Source organism: Colletotrichum aenigma (assembly GCF_013390185.1).
Source record: "Colletotrichum aenigma strain Cg56 chromosome Unknown KSG_Cg56_contig04, whole genome shotgun sequence".
Classification (NCBI taxonomy): Eukaryota; Fungi; Ascomycota; class Sordariomycetes; order Glomerellales; family Glomerellaceae; genus Colletotrichum; species Colletotrichum aenigma.
In genome coordinates, this window is record NW_023500910.1 from 5,391,535 (window position 1) to 5,414,308 (window position 22,774).

At 46.4% G+C, this 22,774-nt stretch overlaps 4 protein-coding genes across 4 annotated transcripts; 1 reads left to right on the forward strand and 3 right to left on the reverse strand.

Annotated features, from left to right (window-relative positions):
* Positions 1-53: 53 nt before the first annotated feature.
* Positions 54-1,744, reverse strand: stcB-4 (putative sterigmatocystin biosynthesis P450 monooxygenase STCB; the record flags this gene model as incomplete). Its single annotated transcript, XM_037322525.1, has 4 exons — positions 54-315; positions 364-983; positions 1,072-1,602; positions 1,676-1,744. The coding sequence occupies 4 exons, from the start codon at positions 1,742-1,744 to the stop codon at positions 54-56; spliced, it is 1,482 nt and encodes a 493-aa protein (XP_037179958.1).
* Positions 1,745-2,644: 900 nt separating this feature from the next.
* Positions 2,645-3,659, reverse strand: CGCA056_v007277 (uncharacterized protein; the record flags this gene model as incomplete). Its single annotated transcript, XM_037322526.1, has 3 exons — positions 2,645-3,004; positions 3,055-3,231; positions 3,288-3,659. The coding sequence occupies 3 exons, from the start codon at positions 3,657-3,659 to the stop codon at positions 2,645-2,647; spliced, it is 909 nt and encodes a 302-aa protein (XP_037179957.1).
* Positions 3,660-4,344: 685 nt separating this feature from the next.
* CGCA056_v007278 (Lactose permease) lies at positions 4,345-6,181 on the reverse strand (the record flags this gene model as incomplete). The annotated part of the gene is made up of 4 exons (XM_037322527.1): positions 4,345-4,987; positions 5,051-5,435; positions 5,505-5,912; positions 5,974-6,181. The coding sequence occupies 4 exons, from the start codon at positions 6,179-6,181 to the stop codon at positions 4,345-4,347; spliced, it is 1,644 nt and encodes a 547-aa protein (XP_037179954.1).
* Positions 6,182-15,676: 9,495 nt separating this feature from the next.
* On the forward strand, positions 15,677-16,870 carry CGCA056_v007279 (uncharacterized protein; the record flags this gene model as incomplete). Its single annotated transcript, XM_037322528.1, has 3 exons — positions 15,677-16,130; positions 16,184-16,286; positions 16,342-16,870. 3 exons carry the CDS (start codon positions 15,677-15,679, stop codon positions 16,868-16,870), a joined length of 1,086 nt encoding a protein of 361 aa, XP_037179953.1.
* Positions 16,871-22,774: the final 5,904 nt, after the last annotated feature.

Consider the following 22,774-nt stretch of genomic DNA (forward strand, 5'->3'; position numbering starts at 1 on the left):
TTTCTATTGTTTGAACTCATTAGATGCTATGTTTGCGAAATCACCGCATTTTCTCAAGCGTCAAGCGTGACATCACACTGGTGGCCAACGGGCGCAATAATGAGGAAGTTCTCCATATCCATCATGGAATCCTTCATTGATGCCAAAAGCTTCAAGCCAGGGCATTTTCCGAACAACAATGCGGCACCCATCCTGAGCTCCATGCGAGCCAAGTGGAGTCCAACGCACACGCGCGTCCCCGCTCCAAAGGGGCAGAATGTGCTCTTTTGCAAGGGACTTAGCCCATTTGGATTAAGCCATCTTGTCTCATCAAATCTTTTTTTGTTAGCATTCGTAGTCCTACATAGTCTATGGGCGACTTACTTGAGTGGTTCGGGCCAGATCTCGGCGTTTCGATGAAGGTTAAATGCTTGTGTCTCAACCTGCAAACCGGCCGGGATGAAATAGCCTCCCAGAGTTGTGCCTTTTGAAGGAACTACGCGCGATAGATTGCTTGGTAAAGCAGTGTAGAGCCGCAAAGTCTCCTCAACAACCGCGTTCAGGAGGGGCAACTTCTCCAAGAAAGCATCCTCTAGCAGCAACGATTCCTCGACCGCCGCTACCTCCTCTTCCAGTCGAGATTGGATATCAGGTCTCTTGAGCACCGCCCAGACGAGGTAGGTTAGTGTCGATGATGTTGTGTCAGCACCCGCGAAAATAAAGTTGTTGGCCTCGATCCTGATGTCTTGCGGTGTAAGATCTACCTTCTCGTTGGCATCGCACTCGGCTAGCATGTTTGCGAAGATGTTTGCCTTGTTGTCTCTGTGTCTCATCAAATGGGAGACAGCCTTGCCGCCATATTCGCTGACTTTATTACCAGAGTTGAGAACCCTCTGCAATGCTTTGATGGGGATATACCCAGAGATTTTGTGGAGCCAGGGCAACTCATAGCTGAGTGTTGCGCTGATTGCAGCCATATGGAGGGTTTCTATATAGTCGTTTTTCTGTTGTTCATTAGCCAGCGAACTCAAAAGTCTCAATGATTGACAGCGTGAAGACTGTGGCAGAACATTAAAGCTGCGTGTAACTGACCTTGCCACTCTCTAGAAGCTCGAAGGACTCTCCAAATGCCAACTGGCCGATCACATCCGAGGCCATGAGCAGCCACCGGTTGAGCAAGTCCGCCGAACTATTCAGTGCCTCGGCCTTGATTCTGTCGACAGCTTTAACAACCTTCTCTCTGACGACCGATTCGCAATTTTGTCGGATGTTGGCAGTGGAGAAAGCGCGAGCGAATAACTTGCGTCGTGCTGCGTGTCTTTTCGTTTCTGTCATGGCGAAGACCCCAATACCAATACCGGATCCGCCGGAGAAGTCCTCGTACCATTGGGTCTTGACGAAGCCCGACCCAATGCGGTGGATGGCGGTGAATCCTTCGGGGTCTGCAACGGCAACTTGAAACGGCGATATCCTGACGATGGGTCCGTAGCGGGAATGCAGAGCATGCACGTAGTGGATCCGACAGCCGCTCATAGTCTTATGTTTCAAGACATAATGTGTGAATCGTGTGTACCATGGTCCAGGAATATGGCTTAAGGGATTACGCAGGTCCAAGAATAGTAACTGGACGTATAGTCAGATCATTATTCTAGTCAAAGCCGTCTTTCTTATCGAAGTTTTGTGGTTCCGAACTTACTCGAATTATTGCGAATGTGGCAAGGCCTATACACGCCCAAGGGAGCATGCCAGTTTCGATGGCGTGCATTGTGAAGAGCCGGCGCTGAGGTTGAGGCGATAAACTCAGAAAGTGAGCGGTATTTTCTACGATGTGAATTCCCTTGCAACACATACGTAAAGCAGTGGAAGAATCTTTAGCCCATGCTCTCATTGATTTCGCTGGCACTTTCGGCGCCGGACTTGCAAGTAAAGCCGTAAGCCGATACCCAAGATAGTACCCTAAGAGACGTTTTGAAACCGGGTCGAATGCTTAAAACGCAGATGGTTGATCAGTCGCGCGATTTAAAATCCGCGGGATGTAACTCGTGGACGGGAAGTCTACCTTGATCTTCGCGTGATCACCTGCAGCCGCTCGCTTTAGTTCCAGCTGCATCCATCCCCAGCGTGAAGGCTAGCCAATCAATGTCAATATGATGGTTTCGTTGACCAACCAAAATGAAGATCGCAGGTCGAAAACAAGGATCGCCTATTTCTTGGGTCACGTCAAAATGGGACGAGGCGAACGATTTCGGGGTCCGGAAGCTGCAGCTCATAGCCGGTGGGAGGGGAACCGCTCCAATTCCAACTTGTCTATCAATTCTGCAGGGCAACGTAGCAAACAAAGTTTACGGATAGGATATTCAACGCATGGAGACGTCATTTTGAGACCTCTCAGCTGGTTGGATGACTAGACATACTTAGAGTACCTAGTAAATCAACCTGCTTTCTCATCGTCGACTTCGAAGTTCACTGACTGCGTAGGCTGACCAGCCCATCCCTCCGGCAGCTAGGCCTCCCACAATAGGTATGACAGTAATTCGTTGTTCTTCTGACCGCTTCGCGATTCGGACAAATACGGACGGCATCGGACATTTTGCCAATGGCCGACATTCATCGCAACGCTTCGGGCAAGTTGAATTGCTAAGGTTTGGCCAGACAACGACAGCGCTCATTGATGCTGTGCAAGCATCTCCCGCAACTCTTCCTCCAAGCTGGTGTGACACCTGACCGAGTCCTCCCCATCTTCATAATCTTGAGCCATCACTCCACCAGGCAGCTGTGCTTTGATGAACTTGACAAACTCAGGCAGATAGATCTCTGGAATCTGTTTACCCCAGTAATCCGCGAGTCCAGCCTCGGGGACCAGAATCATTTCGCCTTTTCTTCCGGTAACGACCTCGAGGGCTTCTTTTACATCGAGTGGGCTGTAGTGCTGGGGGCCAAAAAGTCTCACGTCTCGCTTGCTTGGGTCGATGGCATCGGCAAGAAGTGTCTCGGCGCAGTATTGGCCAATATCCTTGGTGCTAAGCTGCGAGAATGTCAGTGAGTACTCTCGTGCGCTGGACGTTGTGAGCTTACCATTGGAATCTTCCAATCTGCAGGTGAGAATGGCGACTCGAACCTCGGTGGGTCTTCCTGCATCGTCTTCAAGGCCTCTTGCCAAACATGAAAGTAGTAGCCCGGTCGTACTATGATGACTTCCGGTGCTGCATCTCTAAGAATATTGTCCGCGATGTTGTTGAGCTTGAGTGTGCCCTTGATATATGTTCAGCGACTACCGCATCGTGGGTTTTGCTCCAGTCAAGACTCACAATTTTCTCCGGTTCATGCTGGGCACCTAACGCCGATTGGATGACCAATCTCTTGGCACTTCGCGACTTTTTCAGTGCGTTTGCAACAAAGTTGGCCGTCTTGTGAGCGAACTCTGCTTGGTCTGTTCCATCCCAAGTTGGTGGTGGAATGTAAAGCACGGCATCTGAGTCGGTGAAATTGAGATCTTTGCCAGTGGCAATGTCTCCTTGAACCGCTTGAAAGTTGGGGAGACAAGTAAATTCGACGGGCGCTTTCGTGGCGTCTCGGTAGATTCCGCGGACAAACGGTTTTGATTCCGACTGAAGTAAGAATCGAATGGTGTGTCTACCTGCCTGTGTCGATGCAGGAAGAACGGTAATGTGAGAAGGCATCGCGAATGGAATTGGATGAAGGCCTATACTTTTGCATAAAAGCTCAGTTCGACATGAGGGAATATTTTAACTGACGCAGTTGGCTCTTATACTTACTCCAACGAGGGTGGAGTTTGAAGCATCTCATGGAACGCTTATAACTCATGAGTGTCAGTTGGAGTAGCTTAGAAATGGGTTCACTAGATAGGCGAAGGATTAGTGCCATCACCTCATGAGGCAGTGCTATTCCCGTGGATTAGAGGCCCCTTCGCTACTTTCTGACCACTGATTTCTGACTGCATATCTTGGCGGTTGGAAATCAGGAGCGGAATTCAAAAGCCGCTTACTTCCAAGACCCCGCGGCTTATGCCCTATAACATGTACTGTCATCGGGCACGATGCAAGCGCCCAAGTACACTTGAATTACTAGTCGTGATGACTAACGGCGTGCACCTGCCCCGGTCCTGATAATGAATGATTACTACACATCTTGGGCGCTACGTCTCATATTTTGAAGGTTTTGTACAACCCCAAAACCATGAATAACTTCTCTACAACAACTGAAAAAATAGCATACTTGATACAGTAAGTTTTCATTGATAATGTCTGAGAATTCATATCGAATGAAATTGGTGAGCAGAATGAGGTGGAATGCTCTATAAATAATTGAGATTCTGGCAAGCCATTCCAGGGGCTGCAATCAACCTTAAACTTCGTCCTTCACCTTTACTCCTCCGCTGTCGACAAGCACCCGGGTTTTTTGAAGACTTCGTTTGACCGGCTTTGGATCATTGAATATCTCCTCGATCTCTTCCAGAGTCCGCTCCTTCGTCTCCACACAGGCCATGTACATCAGTATTAGATGGACGAAGTGAAGGACAAGGAAAATAGTGTAGGTCTTCCAGCCAATATGCTTTAGAGATACGGAAGTTCCATATGTGTTGATGAAGCTGGCAACTCCAGAGATGAATCCCTTGACCCCCATACCCTTCGCGCGGATCTCATTGTTAAGGATCTCGGATGGGTACAGGGCTTGCAGGGGCGTCCAGCAAAATGACCAGAAAATGCCGTACAGGAAGATCATTGCGATGAAAGAATATGCTTGCGACGTGGGGAGGGAGCCTTCCTCGCTGTTTTCTGCCCTGGCTGCGAGCACATTGATCGGGATGTAGACCAAGCCGGTGAGAAACGTACCCCACAAGAAAAGAGGACGACGGCCAACTTTGTCAACGAATAAGGATCCACAGAGACCACCCACAAAAGAAGTGACCGTGTTGAGTCCGTTGAGAAGCAATTGGCGGCGTGAGTCTGTAATACCGATGCCCCTGACCATGGCGGGGAGGTAGTACCTGGTGGAGTTGGTTTAGCTAGTGCACTTGTCATGGAAACAGTGAAGTCGGGTCTCTACTCACGAGATGACGGCCCCACCGATGAATTGGGCAAAGACTGCAACTAGCATTACAAGCCACATGCGGTAACGGTTTGGACGATTGTTGACGAGAATCTTATAGTTCCAATTGTGATTATTCATTTCCTGTTCACGCTCGAGAGATTCTTGGATTTCATCGATCTCAAGCTTGACCAGGGCCGAGTTTGGGTTCTTGTTGCCGTGATACTTGGTCAAGATCGATTTTGCTCTTTCGGTCTTTCCCTGGGACCATAGCCATCGAGGACTCTCGGGGAGGAACCACGCAAGGGACACAACAATAGTGGCTGGAGTAAGCTGTACGATGTATGGAATGCGCCATGACCAATCGTTGGGGATGAAGTTTGTGCCGTAGCATGTCCATGCAGCAACTACGTCCAAGATGTCAGAAAATGTACCCCGAAATTCAAACGTACGATGTAGATTGGCAAGGTACTTACTATTCGCGCCGATGTACCAGCCAAGAACGTTGTACAAGCCACCAGCGAGACCGCGCCAAGTTGGGTAGGCAATCTCGACGAGGAAGACGGGCGCAGAAGTTGCGCACATCGGAGTTCCAATACCAACAATGAAGCGGCCGACAAAAAACTGGGGGAGCTGATAACTGCTCGCCTGAAGGACGGAACCGAGGATGATTGACGTGGCCCCAGAGAACATGCAGGCTCGACGGCCCCATCGGTCCATGATGTAGCCGCACGCGAGACTGCCCACAATGTTTCCAACGGTGTAGATGGAAAATACTGCACCGTTAAGCTCGCCAGTCAAGCCAATCTTGAAGCGATCTTGGAAGGGGTCCATCGCATTGATAGCGCTCATGACTGAGCCATCGTAGCCATTCATGACGCCATCTGAAGTTGTCCCGTTAGCTCAGAGACCGGATAGATCCGCCGACCAATTTCTGCGACTTACTCAGAACGCAAAGTGCCATCATGGCGTACAAAGTCATCTGCGTTGCCGACTTGTAGTCGGGCTTATCTTTGGCGATGGCATCAGCGAGCGCAACCGACTGCACATTCACTTGCTTCACATGGCGGTTGTTGAGATCACCCTTCTCAGCTTCTACCGCAGAGGTAGTTGCCTCTATGTGATGCTCTGTAGCCGAAGTATGTTTCTCCATGGGTACCTCGGGCTGTCTAGCTCTGTCAACGCGTAAACAGTCATGTCTGTGATGGCTCACCCCGCAGTCTTTATAACGAAGCCTGCAAAAACCTCCAACCACCGCCGAGACGGTATCCACGGATTTTGCACCAACAAAAAGACCTTTTGAGGAACGGATAAACCCAAGCCAAGGCCTCGGGTAGGGTGAAGTGTCTAGACTCTGCAAACCCTGGTCTTCCCCGGAACCCCGCATGCACCTCATCGCGCCATCTTTGGGCCTTCCTGGGGGTTCGGAGGATCTCAACACGGTATCATGCACATATCACCGCTTGCCAAGGCGGCATTGTAAAACCCCGCTCTGATTTTGGGTGGTTGGCTAGTCTCCTGACACCCAAAGCCTGCATATCATCCCGAAGAGACGGACGGCAATAGGATATACGGCAAGCGAACCGAGCGATTTTGAATCAGTTGGTCAACCCGGGCAGCTAGATTGATCACCAATGTGACCTACAACCGAGAATTTTCCGAGTGCCCACTGAGTCACCATGGGTTAAGGTAAGCCTCACAGGCTGAATTCGTGAGTTATGACACATGACTGCCAAATAGATGTGATATGGCTCCAATAAGTTAATCAATCGTCACGCTTGGAGAGGTTCAAATACCATGTGTTTTGTTCGTCTTCGAGTGCGAACCTGCTTGTTTCTCTCCATTACACAAAACATGCCGTGTAGCAGCATTGAAAGCAAAGAAGACCCATAGAACTAATGGCGGAATAATAACTCCGGTAATAGTAATAGACAGTTTATAAAGAATTCTTTTGTGAGTTTTTATATAACTAAAGGGAATATAAGGACTTTTTTTTCTTCTACCCTAACCTAAGTTAATCTCTTTAACTACTATGTTATAATTTAGATAAAAGTGATAATAGTAATTAGTTTATAGAACTATTCGCTATATTTCTTATTAAATATCTTATTAATCTCCTTTATATTATTCTTATTTTTTAAGTGTTTAGTAATTTTTTTTAATCTCTATATAACTTAATAAAGAACTTAGTTCTAAAAGTTTTCTAAAAACTTAATATATATTATAAAAAAGTATTAAAATATTATGTTACTACTTCTAATTATAAAGATATAATTAAATTATTATTAAATGTATAGTAAATTAATCTTTTTAAATGTTTAATATTATTAATAATAAAAACTATATTAATTAAACAAGAAGTATATATAAAATTTATATTAGAGGGTTTTAAATTTAAGTTATGATATAATAAAGGGCTACTTCTACTAACTTCGCTAAATAGCTTAAAAATCCCTTTTATATACCCTATAAGTTAGTTATAGAGGTTATATTATAACCCTCTATATATCTCCCTATTAGCGTTATATAGTAGTTAATTGTCACAGGCTAGAGCCCGGATTGATATCTCCGGCTTTGCCGGAGCAATTACTGAGATCCAGCTCCATTGGACCCACTACTCTGCCGCGTTACACCGCCTAACCCGGTCTGCTTCACCGCTGTTAGGTGCCTACTCTTGTAAAGTCCTTTCTTCCTTCTTCAGCTTAGAATAGTCAATCGACGGCACCTCTATGTTGAACAAGCCTAGGGGCCAGCCCCTTACATATTCTAAGCTCAACAACAAAAGACGCTATACGAAACCTCACGAGAGCGATACGACGATTCGCGAGAGGGTAGCGTAACGAGAAGACGCTATACGAAACCTCACGAGTGCAACACAATAGATTCGCCTGAGGGTAGCGTAAACGACGCGATAACTGCAGAGATTAACCGCAGGGTTAACGAAGCAGTTAACGTAAGCATACGTCCTCTTCAGGACCAGATGATGCAGCTCTTAACAGCTCTAAACAGGCTTATGTTGACAGATAGAGCGACCCCTATGCTGCTTACAAGCAGCGTACCTACACTATCTACTGCTGATATAACTATACAGGCAATAAGCGACAGTATAATAATAGCAACAGAAGGGCGAAAGAAGCCCCTGCCAAACCCCCTAAAGTTCACAGGAAGGCGTAAGGACTACACAGCATAGGCCCAGCAGATGCGCGACAAGATAGAGCTAGATGCAAGGTATATTAGCAGTAATGCTGATATCTAGTACTTCATCAACTCCTGCCTTAATAGCAGGCCACAGCAGGTTGTAGCTACCTTCTATGCAGCAGGAGGTCCAGGTGGGCAGAAGGACTCTGTTGAATTCCTGAAGTACCTTGACCAGACGTATAAGGACCTAAATATAGATCTATAGGCAGCAACCACGCTACGAACCCTTTGCCAGCAAGACGATCAGTCTCTATCCTCCTTTCTACCCCAGTTTGAGCGAACACTAGCTGAGGCTGGTGGCGCCGACTGGGCAGATAAAGCTAAGATAGCCTTCCTTAAAGGGGCCATTAGTACTCATCTTAAGAGGGGTCTGATCTATATTAAACTTCCTAAGGATGACTACCACAGATGGCTTCTCAAAGTTTAGGATTTCGCTATCAAGCTTGAAAGCCTACCTCAGCAGGCGCATAAGGGTACCCCACCTTATTCGAAAGCACCACAACCTAGCCAATAAGACGCAGATGGAGATATGGCGATATCTGGCGTTAGCCGCGCTAAGGGCAAGGAGAGGGCAAGGCCACGTCGCCGACGTAGCAGCTCCTCCTCATCTGAAGACCTGCAACAACCAAAGAAGGACAGTTGCTGTTGTTATAACTGTAACCAGATCAGCCATATTGCTGTATAGTGCCCTAGGCGGAAGCCTCTCAGCCCTACGAAGGCTAAGAAGGTCAAAAAGGTTAAGAAGGACCCTAAGCCTAAAGGAAGCAGTAATGATAGTGCTACAGAGGAGCTAGGAAGTTCTGAGGCTGAAGAAAGCTTAGGAAAAGAGTAACTCTAACGCAAAGTCAGGCGTTAGAGGCAAAGCCTAGTGATATCACAGAATAGAAGCAGTTTAAGCATCGCATGAGCAGCAAGTCAGCAGTGATTACTACCTGCATATATAAAGGCACTTAAGCAGACGCCTTAGTAGATACTAGGTGCAACCTATACGCCCTTATCGACCACAACCTTGCCTATAAGCTCTGCCTGCCAATAGTAGATCGCTCTAAGCGGGTATTAGGCAGCTTCAGCAACATTACAGGCGCTACGAAAGCAACAGGCGTAGTTATCTTTAACCTCAAGCTGTGCGGTTATAATGAGAAGATCTTTATATATACTATATATAGCCTTAGCGACAACCTATTCTTAGGGAAACCCTGGATAGAGAGGAACTATATATTATATAATGCTGCTGCCTAGTGTATACAGCATAGGAGGGGTGGTGTAGACTTACGTCTGAAAGGCGAGGAAGAGCCAGAGCGAGTGCGCCAGATCAGGGCTGCCTGCCTCCTCCCAGGAGCCCCTTTTGCAACGCTCTATAGGAGGGCATAACAACAAACCAAAAGAACTGCAGGATATAAAGTTCGAGCGATCAGCTTAGCAGATATATAGAAGGCTCTTACGAGGAAGACTGAGAAGGCAGACCTAAAGGCCCTCCTTCCACCAGCTGTACTAGCTGAGTTCTGAGAGCTATTCCAACCTGATGAAGCTGCTAAGCTTCCTCTGTATCGCCCTAGAGTCGACCACACGATCCCTATCAAACAGGAGAGCGACGGCAACGAGGCTGCACTACTATGGGGGCCGCTCTACAGCATATCACGAGAAGAGCTTCTCGTCCTCTGTAAGACCCTGAGAGACCTACTAGATAAAGGCTTTATCTGCGCTAGTAGCTCAGAAGCATCAGCCCTAGTACTATTTATATGCAAACCAGGTGGAGGGATATATTTTTGTGTTAACTACTGCACCCTTAACGAACTTATAAGGTGCGACTGATACCCTCTTCCTTTAATTCAAGAGATGCTACAGACTGTCAGCGCTGCTAAGTGGTTCACTAAGCTAGACGTAGTAGCAGCATTCTATAAGATCCAAATTGCAGAGGGAGAGGAGTATAAGACAGCTTTCCAAATAAGATATAGGCTATTTGAGTGGCTTATTGTTCCCTTTAGGCTCATAGGAGCCCCTGCTATGTTTCAGCAATATATCAATAGCATACTTCAGGAGTACCTAGACGACTTTGCAACAGCATATATAGACGACGTCCTGATCTACTTAAATAGCTTAAGGTAAGACCATAAAGCAAAGGTTAAGCTAGTACTATATAAGCTTGCCGCCGCAGGGTTATATCTAGACCCCTATAAGTGTGCGTTCTCTGTTAAGACAGTCAAATACCTAGGGTTTATCATCACTGCAGGTGTGGGTATCTCTTGCGACCCTAAGAAACTGAAAGCAATTAAGGAATAGGCTGCGCTAAGGATGGTTAAGGGAGTCTGAAGCTTCCTAGGATTTGCAAACTACTACTGAATCTTCATCCCAGCATACTCAGAGATCGCTGGACCCCTAATAGCTCTTATAAAGAAGGGTGTCCCCTTCTGCTGGGGTAAGGAACAAGAAGCAGCGTTCCAGGAGCTTAAGAGGATCTTTGCGGCTAAGCCTGTTCTACACCAACTCAACCCTAAGCATACAACCTATGTTAAGGCTGACTGCTCAGGCTTCACCCTTAGAGGAGTACTGTCATAAGAAGATAAGCACAGAAGACGTCATGCAGTAGCATACCACTCGCAGCAGCTTAACGCTGCCTAGTTCAACTATCTGATATATAATAAGGAGATGCTAGCTATTATGAGCTGCCTATAAGAATAGAGAGCAGAGCTACAGAGTGTCAGCCACTTTAGGATCCTATCAGACCATAAGAACCTAAAGTACTTTATAACGAAGCAGAAGCTTATAGAACGGCAAAGCTGATAGGCAGAGGAACTATCTCAGTATAACTTTGAGATATAGTACCAGCTAGGAAGTGAAGCAGTAGTGCCAGACGCACTCTCTAGATGCAAACAAGACGTACCTACATCTCTAGAGGATGAGTGCAAATAAGGCTGGATTCTCCAGCTTCTTCCCGAAGTAGCCCTTACCTCAACGCGTACATAATGCGTAGAGGCAGCCCTATTAGTGCTTATGTTCACTAACGATAAGGAACTACAGCAACTCTGGGACCAGACCTAAGGGTAAGACTAAGTCTACCAGCAGGCATATAATGCTGTGAAACAATAAGAAAGAAGCTTCCCTCTTAGCCTCAAGCTAAAGGTCCAGATTGCTAAGTGTAAGATTAATAATAGTAACCAACTACTATTCAGAGACTAGATCTAGGTACTAGGTAGTAAAGACCTAGATAGTGAGGCGAACACACTATATACTTATATCGTTTAAAGCAGCTATAACTCAGTACTTAGTGGACACCCTAGTAGAGATAATACCCTTATATTAGTTAGTAGGCGCTTCTACTAGCCTAGCTAGTCACAGCTAGTACGACGCTTCTGCTGTAATTATAATAGCTGCAGGCGAAGCCATATCTGGAGAGAGCATCAAAAAGGACTTCTGAAACCTCTACTAATACTGCAGCATATTGTTACGACCCGTTATGTGTGGATAACAGTTGACCGACCCACTTGGGCATCGGGCGGCTAGGATAAGACATTTGTACTGCAGGATCACGGGAACAACAGGGACTCACTCGGAGACGGAAGAACTATGGTACAAGTCACGTGACGATAAGAAGGACCGACGAGAGATAAGCGGTCCTGATCTAGGACCGACATGAAGAAAGCGGTCCACACCCGGGGACCGCCCGGAAGACATCGGTCCTCAGTTTAAAGAAACTACTTAGACTTGTATATAGTATGACCCTGAGCCTGGCTCATGGTCAGACTTCCATAGCTCTTCAGCAATCAACTTAGTATTTATCCTCACGGATACTCTCAGCTTACCTTCACTGCGAATCACTTATTGAGTCTAAGACTGATCACCTTAGCCTCTGAAGACCCGATCTACTACAGCCTACGAACTACGACCTACGACCACGACCCCGTGTACTGTTAGAACGTATCAATCCCCAGCTTCTGTTAGCAGACCCTACTGTCGGATAGCTGACCGTAACACATATATAAAGCAACCTCGCTATAGATTTTATTACTAACCTTCCCTTTACGGATAAGGGTGAGGGATACCTTTAGGTAATTATCAACCGGCTAGGAAAAGGTGTAACCCTTAAAGCTATAGAAAGTATAGAAGCTGAAGCCTGCGCTGAATAATTCCTAAGCTGCTACTTCTGCTTCCACAGCATCCCTACTTTAATTATGAGCGACAGAGGAAGCAACTAGACGAGCTGCTTCTAGCGGCAATTCTGCAAGCTTTTAGGAATAGAACAGCAGCTTAGTACTACCTATCACCCACAGACTGATAGCAGCCTAGAAAGGATAAACCAAGAGATCTAGGCCTACCTACGCAATTATATTACCTACTCGCAGAAGGATTAGGCGAATAACCTCCTAGCAGCTTAACTAGCGCTCTGCAGCTGCGATAGCAGCGCTATAGGCATGAGCAGCTTCTTCTTAGAACACAGATACCACCTAGAGCCTGTCTGGGTTCAAGAGGTAGACCCAGAAGACCATAAGGGCCCTCGTGAGGACCTAGCATGTAAGTTGGTAACAAGGCTCTAGGACGTGATAGATATAGCACGGTCGACCCTTACCTCAACATAGTAACGCTATGAGGAGCTGGCTAACAGGAAGCGCCAGCCTACAGAGAGACTAAAAGCAGGCGACAAAGTCTGGCTTTATATAGGCTACTATAGGTCCCCTAGGCTATATAAGAAACTAGATTAGTTACACTATAAGTATACTGTTACGAAGGTTATCTCACTATATGTGGTAAAGCTTAATATGCTAACAGCTATATACCTACGCTTCCACGTGGATACCCTGAAGCGTGCAGGTAACAACCCTTTACCTAGGTAAACGCTAGATAACAAGCAGCCGCCACTAATTATAGATAATAAAGGCGAGGAGACCTGGAATATAGAGAGTATCAACGCTGCTACCTAGAAGCGTCGAGGGCGCGGGTGACGCTGCGAAGTTCTGGTTAAGTGGGAAGGATATGCAGAGAGGACCTAGGAGCCTATTGAGACGCTCCAGGGGACAGAAGCATTGGAGGCTTATGAACGCCGTTATGGCTCCGCGATGGAGCATGATGGAGACCCAGCCTTAGGGCCGCAGGCACGCCGCCGGAGGGGAGCGGGGGGGTAATGTCACGGGCTAGAGCCCGGATTGATATCTCCGGCTTTGCCGGAGCAATTACTAAGATCCGGCTCCGTTGGACCTACTACTCTGCCGCGTTACACCGCCTAACCCGGTCTGCTTCACCGCTGTTAGGTGCCTACTCTTGTAAAGTCCTTTCTTCCTTCTTCAGCTGAGAATAGTCAATCGACGGCACCTCTACGTTGAACAAGCCTAGGGGCCAGCCCCTTACATAATTAATAATTATAAAATAGAACCTATTTATTTTTAACTTTTAATTAGTAGCTTTTAATTAATTAGTTATTAGCTATAAGCTATTAAATTATAGCTATTCTTTATTAGTTATAAGTTATTATTTAGTAGTCTCTAGTTATTACTTATTAATTACTAAATATTTATTAATAAATATTAGTTATTTACTGTGAAATACTAATTAGTAGTTACTAAATATTAGTTGTTAGTTATTAGTCATTAATATTTAACTTTTAATTATTAGCTATTAGCTATAAGCTATTAAATATTAATTATTAACTAATAATTATAAACTAATATTCTTTTTCTTAAACCTTTAGCTAATTATTTAAAGTTTATTAGTTACTAGCTATTAAGTATTAAGTATTAGCTTTTAGCTATGAAATATTAGCTATTAATTATTAGCTATTAATTACTAACTACTAAATATTACTTATTAATTATTAATTATTAGCTATTAGCTATTAGCTATTTCTCATTAGTTTTGAAGTATTATTTATTAATTATTATTTTTAATACGAAAAGCTATATATAACACTTCTATATATATAATAAGATATAAATATTTCTTTAAATATATAACACTTTAGTATATATATATATATATTATACTTATTTTTACTATTATATTAATTATTATAAATTTTAAGTTTTAATTATTTATATTAAAATATTATATATTAATTATTAGCTATAAATTACTAACTATGAACTATTAACTATTAACTATTAACTATTAACTATTAACTATTAACTATTAACTATTAACTATTGATTATTAACTGTTAACTATTAGTTAACTTAGTTAATTAGCTAAGCTAGCTACGCTGGCTAGGCCAGCCCCACTATGCATATAGGGCCCTGTGAGGGCCCCACAGGGGCCCTCACAGCCAAATAAGACCCTAGCCCCTCAGCGCGGGCCAATAGATTTGAAGGTTCTTTCCCCCACTTTACAGGGGTCTTAGCTAATACATTTAGACGTTCTTTTACAGCTAATCATTTTCGCCTAATCGGGACGAGGTCTAAGGGTAGCTGATCGAGGGTCGTGCAGGTAGTCAAATATAACCTTTCTTCCGAAAGGCATTTGCGTTCGTTTCATTCGAAATTTATTCCGCTTTTGGAACAGCTGGACCGTTTTAATGTCCGGCTTGGGTAAGGATCTTACCTCTTGGGAAGATTATCTGTGTCTCTTTCCAAGCCCTCGTTACTGGGACCAAACTAATGCAAGACGCACATGAGGGAAAGCGGATCAAATCGATTTTCAGTTGACATTCCAGACTAGACGCTACTACGACCCTACGATCATCCCCCGGCCGATGTCTCAACTTTAAACACAGACATCGTAACCAATTAGGACTTCAACTCCGTGTGGAGCCACGCGAGCTTTGAAATACAGAGCTGAGTCTCAAGCCTCAATCACATTCGGACCGCACCGAGAGAATATGTGCCGACCATCATGGCGACTAACAGGCCTGTCTAGATGCTTTCTACGGATAAACTAGACTGGCAATGTACAGAATACAGTAAGATTCAAGTTCATCCCAGCCTTGAGCTTCTCCCACGGGCTACGAGTGGCGAAGATTCTAGATTTCACCTTGTCTCGCGTCGGAATGGAGGCTGAGACGGATGCTTCTGGAAACGCATTGCCCTCTGAGAGTTTCTCAGGCATGGGCTTAGAGTAGTCGCAATATCCATGACACGAGCCCTACAGTCCCATCACTTCACCACTGGAAATGCATGTCAGGCAAGCTGGGCCTGGTCTTATTCAACAAGCCACAAAACCCGCCTTCGAAAATGTCGCCAGATGATATCAAAAGCCATGCTTGGAACAGTCAAGCGTTTGAGCCGTGTGCAGTTCCACTCCAGACTGACACTCTCACCTGGTTCTGAATCGAAAGATGGAATCGATCAATCCGGATGTCGTCGAGAACGTTGGCAGGCCCGCAAAACGAAATGCGTCTTATAAATTCCTTGGCAAACACTTCCAAGACTCTGGTAGTTGACAAGTCTTGCATTGACAACAGCGGTTTACGAGAGCTGGCCTCCATCTTCAATTCATTCCATTAGCGAGCAATACGTCACACATCATTATGCACGCGACCTCACATGAGCACCGTGGCTCTGCGGCATCAACTTTCCTGCACGAGTCTGCATACGGGAGCGATAAGAAGGCCAGCGTGATACATGTTCATCCTCAATTTCCGACTGAGGAATATCACCATACCACCAGGCAGCCCTCTACAGGGTACAAGCTTGTCAGTGCGTGGTGGAGTCTGGAGCTGGCATCCACCGCCATCTGTGTTGGCTTCTTTGCAAAATACTGGTGGCTTCTCGAACATTACGACGACAAGCCTGTAAGCAAGTGGAAAGGCCCACAGGCTCGGCTATCCCCGCTTAAGAACCTCCCAGCCGCTGCTGCAATCGTTATGACTGCATTCAGGGTCTTTCTGAGCTATCCCATTGCAGCATCGATGGGCAAGTTGCAATGGGATCATACGGCAGTCAACAAGGTGCGCCTCCAGGCGGCAAACTGCGAAGAAAAAGGTTAGAAGGGAAGAAAGATTGCAATGGGATCAATTCGGACGACCGTGGCCCAGACCAGTTGCAGATCTGCAGGCTTTTGACGCAGCATCTCGAGGCACTTTTGGGTCTGCCAGACTACTCTTCTCTAAAAGCATCTTGCACGTTGTTCTTATTATCGTATTTCTAAGGTGCGCAGTTCAAAAACGCAATGTCATTGCTGACGCCACATCAGCTACTCTATACACATCTCCCTTGGCTGTGTTCTGATCCTCGGAACTAAAGGGTTGCAGACTTTGGGGCAGAGCGCTATCACGCAACACGCCGGAACTTACTGGGAAAAGGAAATTTCCGGTGTTTTGAACGCAAGAATTCCATTCTGCAAACTCTACAACATCTCAGAGACGCACGACATAGATTGGAACGGCATAAACGGAACGAATCAGCAAGCCTCAGACGCAGACTCCCGCACTCGTGCGGCCCTCCTTTCTGCTTGGTCACGCATCTTGAAGCCAAAGGCCATAGACCACCAAGTCACCACTATACCGGCTAATTGCTCAACGAAGAGATGCCAATGGAAAGATGTTACTACGATCGCTGTCGATTACCAGTGTGCCAATGCGTCAGCTGTCATCAACGCCGAAGGTTTCGCGTTTTCCAGCCAGGCCAATATCACCAATCGCGTCTCAGTACCAAGTTTCAACGGAGCTTTTTGCGCATGCTCAAATCCGTTTGAAGCCGAGTTTGACCATCCCCAACAGTAGTGTTTTCACATCAACATACTCCAACAGCCCTGGACTCATTCTCCATTTAGCTGCCATTGCTGAGCGTGGCGATGGTGAGTTTGAGGCGGCCGAATGTATATTCAGCTGGGAGGTGGCTACATGGGGTTTCAATACCTATTACGTGACCAGCCTGTCGTTTGACCAGGGTAGCAACACAGACTGTCACACCGTAACGCCTAATCCAGCTACGAATCAGGACAAAGGTGTCATCATTCATGCTCCTTGCAACACCGGACACAACATTGCTAGCGAGGAAGATCCAGGCGGCATGAAATCTTCGTATACTGTCACGAACCATGCACACGAGGGACTGCGAAATTTCCTAGCAAATGCCCTCCGAGGGTTCACGTACCGCGAAAATTCAAAGACACACCATATTTCGGTCAGACAATACAATCTTCAATATCTTTCGGTCATCATGGCAACAGAGCTTCAAAGAACCAGGTGCGCAGACTGCCTTAAATACGACAATGGGTATCTATGCTCGTCAGATTGCCTGGGGAATTGTTGCTGCTGTAAGAGCCTTATTCAATGACACAGTGTCTGGGCAAGTCGAGCAGGAGGACCAAATTTTCAAGATCAACGAAAGCTACGTAGCTTATCCAGGGTGTTTGCTAGGCCTAACTATTTACCTCCTCTTCTATGCCATGTGACGGACGAAAGGTGGACCTACTTGGAAGACTTCCTTGCTTCCCTTCTTGTATCACGGCTTCGAGCTTCCGGCGACCGAGCCAGGCTGTCATTGCCGGAACCTGGCATGGATGGAGGAAGTAAGCAAGCACAAGCAAGTAGTCCTGCGTGACGATGGCGACGGGTTAGGACTTAAGCTGAGAAACTCTTAGACAAGCATTATTTCATCACACTTCAAGTCTCTGGGCTTCTCTTGGCATGGGCCATCGTCGTGCCAACTTAGGAGGGCAAATCCATAATCTGATGCATTCCAGCCACAAGCCTTCTTCTTCTTTCATAACAATGAAGCCTAGATGTAACTACATGTATCAGGATATTTGCGATGACTGTATGAGTAGAGACGAGAGTAGAGAAACTGAATAAATGTGATTACAAGGTGTCCTTTATGGGGAACGTCAATTTATGCTAATTCCTTCGAAACAACGTGAGCTCACAAGCCTTAAATCCTATTTTGCTTCCGTATGAGCCTCGAAGTCTGCTCATGTGGGGGTGTGAAAGACTAACAATGGACTATGTGAGACTATTCTAAAGCTAGACCGCGATCCTGTCATGTAAGCTTAATGTCTCTGCTTGGGAAAGAGTGTTGTTAGATGTGATATGCTGTGTACTGGAGACTTACAATTGACTCATGACTGTAATCATGTATAAAATCTATATAGGTCCTTGTCATACCTTCGCGCGTCCCTTCAGTTCTTAGGTAATTCGCCTTCCATATCCGCCATGGAAATGTTCCGTGTCTTGAGCAGCCTCCATGCCGATACAGGTGGGCCATGGGAGATATATACACACGATCCAGCACCGTACCAGATATCACAATCCTGGATCGCAAAGGCCTTCTATTATACCATCACTGTATCTCTCAACGCGGGCGCTAGAAACCTTCATCAGAAGTGCCTCTATCCATCTCTCTTAGCTTAAAGCCAAGACCATCGTCAGCGTCCCGCAAGACTACTTTTTTCTCTTTGCTAAATTACTCCATCCACGGCAAGCTTGAAAGATCATATCTCGAGTCCAAAACTAGGCGATCAAAACCGTGGTACAAGTATGGAAGAAGGGATGACTTCCATAGCGGCATGCTGCGGGTAGCCCATACTGTGAAGGCAAATAGATAGAGTGTCAGTATCAACATAGCCCCTGGATAAATGGTGTACTTCCACTCAATGTGGAATATTGGCTCAAATGACCCATTCTTGTCCTTCCAGCTGCGTCACTTGCTTGGTGCGGATGTATCCGGAGAGACTATAGATCGTATTCAACATATAAACCTCCAAGGTTGTGGTCAAGGGGTTTGGAAACATCGAGACTTTCACAAGAGTGGTTCTCCATTACCAGGCAAACAAATCCATGACTGTGCTGCTGGGTATAAAGAGTGTACCGTTCTGATTCGGATCTCGGTACACATACCCGGTCATGAAGTCCGTCAGAAGCTTCCTAACGGCCAGATTTGCATCGCTGGTAATCTTGAAACTACATGTTTCGGTGTTTCTTTTGCCACTGCAGGGAGCCTTAAACACGATGCTTTCATCTTCTGTAGAGGTCCGGTTCTCGGGAAGGCTTTGGATGGATGAAACAGTCTGCGTCAGTGTCGAGCCTGAGTTATTGTGATAGACGGTCTCGGATACGTGCGCGGCTGTCCAGAAAATGAGACACTCCGCTGCATCAAAACTCTGATCATCATGTTCAGCGATTGCCGCGAGATGAATGATCACGGCCCTTTGTCTGTCGGTCCTGTTGAAGCCGCTGTTTTCCGGTATTTTAGGGCTTGCCCGGAGGTTAATTATGGCTTGTCGACGAGTAGATGATCCGTTGGTAATGATGTCGATGCTTGAAGCTATGTCTGCCTCTTTCGAGTATCCATGTCCATCTCTGCCGAAGGTCGTTGCGGCGCTACGGCATTTCACAGCCATGCTGAGCGTAGTTGTATTATGCCATCGGCAATAGGTAGACGAGCAGTTGGCTGAAACCTGATCGATTTCTTGGTTCTCGAACAGTGAATTTTCGTAGAATGACCAAGCAGTGAATAGAGCTGCTTGCATTCCCGGATTCGAGATATAGAGTGTCTAGAGTGAGCAAGCAACCCAACGTTGTATGGATGGAGTGGCTTTTGCAACATTAGCGAGAGCACAATGTTTGGAGAATAATAGTTCCCTTACAATCTTTTGCCAGATACGAGAAGCTTTATTGACCCAGATACGCCACGGGATGCTGCGTCAAATGTTTCCAACTCGGCTACTGGTCGCGAATACCGGCGTAGAAAGTAGTGCCACTTAAGTTGGCCCATTGCGGCGGTGATTGGGATGAATGAAAGAATTTTCAAAACTGTGATGATAGAAGATGCCGCAGACCCAAGATTCTTGACGTAAAAGCTGGAGAAAACATGCGGCACTCTCTCGTTCCAGTCGGACACCCGATATCCGTCCCAACTATTGAGGAACCAGCAGTATAGCCCGAATACTGCGAAAGACATGATCATGCAGGCTATTTCCATATACCACCATCCAGTAAGTAATTTAGATACCGTCGAAGGGGGCTCGATAGCATGACAGGTGGCAGTGCTGGTCTCTGGTAGAGAAGGAGATTGTAGCCCCGCTGACTGTGAGCCGCCGCGAGGGCCAGTCTCGAAGTCCTTGGAGATTATAGTAGAAATAATAGAGTCTCTATGTTTTTCTGATGACATATTGCCGCATGTGAATTGTTGAGATTAATGTGAGCGGCGGTCGTCCAGAGGTGCGAATGGGAATGAAGACTTGGTGGACTTTCCGGCTGGGTCTGAAATGTGACAAAAAGAAGTCGCCGTGATCGCCTTTTGAACTTTGAAGTGGTCAAGACCGCCTGCTTGAGTAAAAGGGCTTGTCCGTACTGAAGCTGTGACCCAACATTGCAAAGGATATATTCAAATACACGTAGGAAAGATGTTTTGAAACACATACACGTCTCTCGTCGCAGTAGGCGGACCCCGAGACAGGCATTGACCAAACGAAAGGCCCAAAGATTCCATTCCGCCGGCGATATGGCGTATGTCTTTGGACAGCCTTGCGAAACAAATCAACAGGTGATTTTTCACTGCAAAGCGTCGGGGCTGCTCCCTAGAGAATCTATGCCTAGAAATGGCGCGGAGGGATCGAGTGTTGCATTCGTCTTTGACACACCCAAACAGTCAGTTTCTTTCGATAGGCCTAGTTACATGACTGCTGGACGCCCTTTGCCCTAAGCAAGAGGGACGCACCGGCGTAAAATAATACACACACACACACACACACCCAAACAGTCAGTCTTGAAGCTGAAGACATTCCATATTAGGTTTCCAACGTAAACTGATGAAGCTCGGGGTCCTCAAACCGGTGTCTGAAAGCTTGGCCTTGACCTGAGGTTAGGCTTCAGCATTCCTGGCGCCCCGCCGCCCCCACAGCACGTGGTCAATAAGCCACGAAGCCGTTATCGGTGATTGCGGTGTAGGCCGGTGTCTACCTAGCGCGGCTCAGCAACTTCTTGTCTCGATGCTCGCGTACCCAGACATGTAGCCGAAGGGTAAGACATGGGCTTTTCTAGACTACACCGGACCGTCACTAGGCGGCCGATCGCAGGGTTTCAGCTAAGCCACGTTGACGCCATGAGTCTATGAATGCCCGCAACAGGCGGGATCTTAATTAACGAGTGACACCACGATTTCAGCATAGGCCTGCGGGATATCTAGGAGAGAAGCAGATGCTAGCGAGACTGAGTCGAAGTTCCTTGCCATTTAGAACTTGATTCCAGGAGTCGAAAAGATCGTCAGTGAAAATCACCACTGTGTCCTAGCAAAGTCTTGACTGTAAGCATGGCGACTCGCTTCCTCTTCATATACCCCATAGGTGGTCATAGAGATTTCTCTAGCCCAGGCCATTCTGGCCCTCATATCTTCCCCGGTCAGAGCCATACGTCAATCAAAAAGATGCGCCCACAGGCGGCAAACTGGGAAAAGAAAGTAGTATCACTACCTAGGCTTCCAATTTCTACATGAACCAAGACAACTGACCATATACTTGAACATGCCATCAACTCTTTCGAGGGTTGCTTAGCAGACATAGCATACATTGACTTAGCTGGCGATGCTCACTTGGGGATTCCTCAGCCTTAAGCCAAGGCCGTCGTTCTCGTCGCGCAACGCAACCGTCTGGTAATTACTCACCTCTCTCATCGATCCTAGACTAGAGAGGTCGTGTCCTTGCTTGTAAGGAGGATGTTGAAGCCCATGGTACAGAAAGGGGAGAAGTGAAGTCTTCCAGATTGGCATGCTTCGCGTCCACCACATCGTGAAGAGTAGGAGATACGCAGATAGGACCACCATAGTAAGTGGGTAGGCAATATGGTACCATGCTATCTCGCACAATTGGAGTGATCTGATTTGCCCAAGTGAGGTTTTGGTGGCCGTGGAGAGCAAGTAGCCGGTGATGCCTTTCGCCAAGTTGGACATATACTCGTTCAAAGTCTCGTTCAGAGACGTCTGTGTATCCAAACCCTTGCTGTCAATCCACGACCGGGCGAAAACATCTAGGGCTTTACCGGTGGCTTTGAAGCGCGTGTTGTTATGCGAGTCTGGCAAAACGTAGCCTGGTAAGAATTGCTTGAGATAATTTTGAAGCTGCAGTGTACCGGCGCGTTTGATCTTGTATTCACAATTTGGGTGTCCCCAGACTTTGGGTTACAAGGTGCCTTAAAAATGGTGTCATTGTCGATTCCTGGGCGACTTGTTTTGTTGTACCATGTTGGTTCAATTATCTCCAATGGATTGTATGTTGATGCCGTGTACGAGGGTAACGTCCCGCACCCACTTTCCGGACACCCCCTCATTCCGGACACCTAAAAATGCCTCAATAAAATCTTTCTCTTACAACTTTGATCCTGAATAGCTTCACCACCTTAATCTCACTTATTTCCATCTTTATCTAACATCTTCTTCTAGACCATATGAGTCAATATACAGAGTATGAGATTAATCAGGCTCTTAATGCGATCTCTAATGGGCTTAGCGTGCGAAAAGCTGCATTGCAGTATGGGGTCCCAAAGTCTACTCTTTATGATCGTATCCAAGGCACCCAATCAAGAGATATTGCCTTCTCAGATCTACAGAGGCTCTCTCCAACCCAAGAAAGCCATTTGGCTGAATGGATTCGAATCCAGGCTGCCCTAGGCCTACCACCAACCCATCAACAA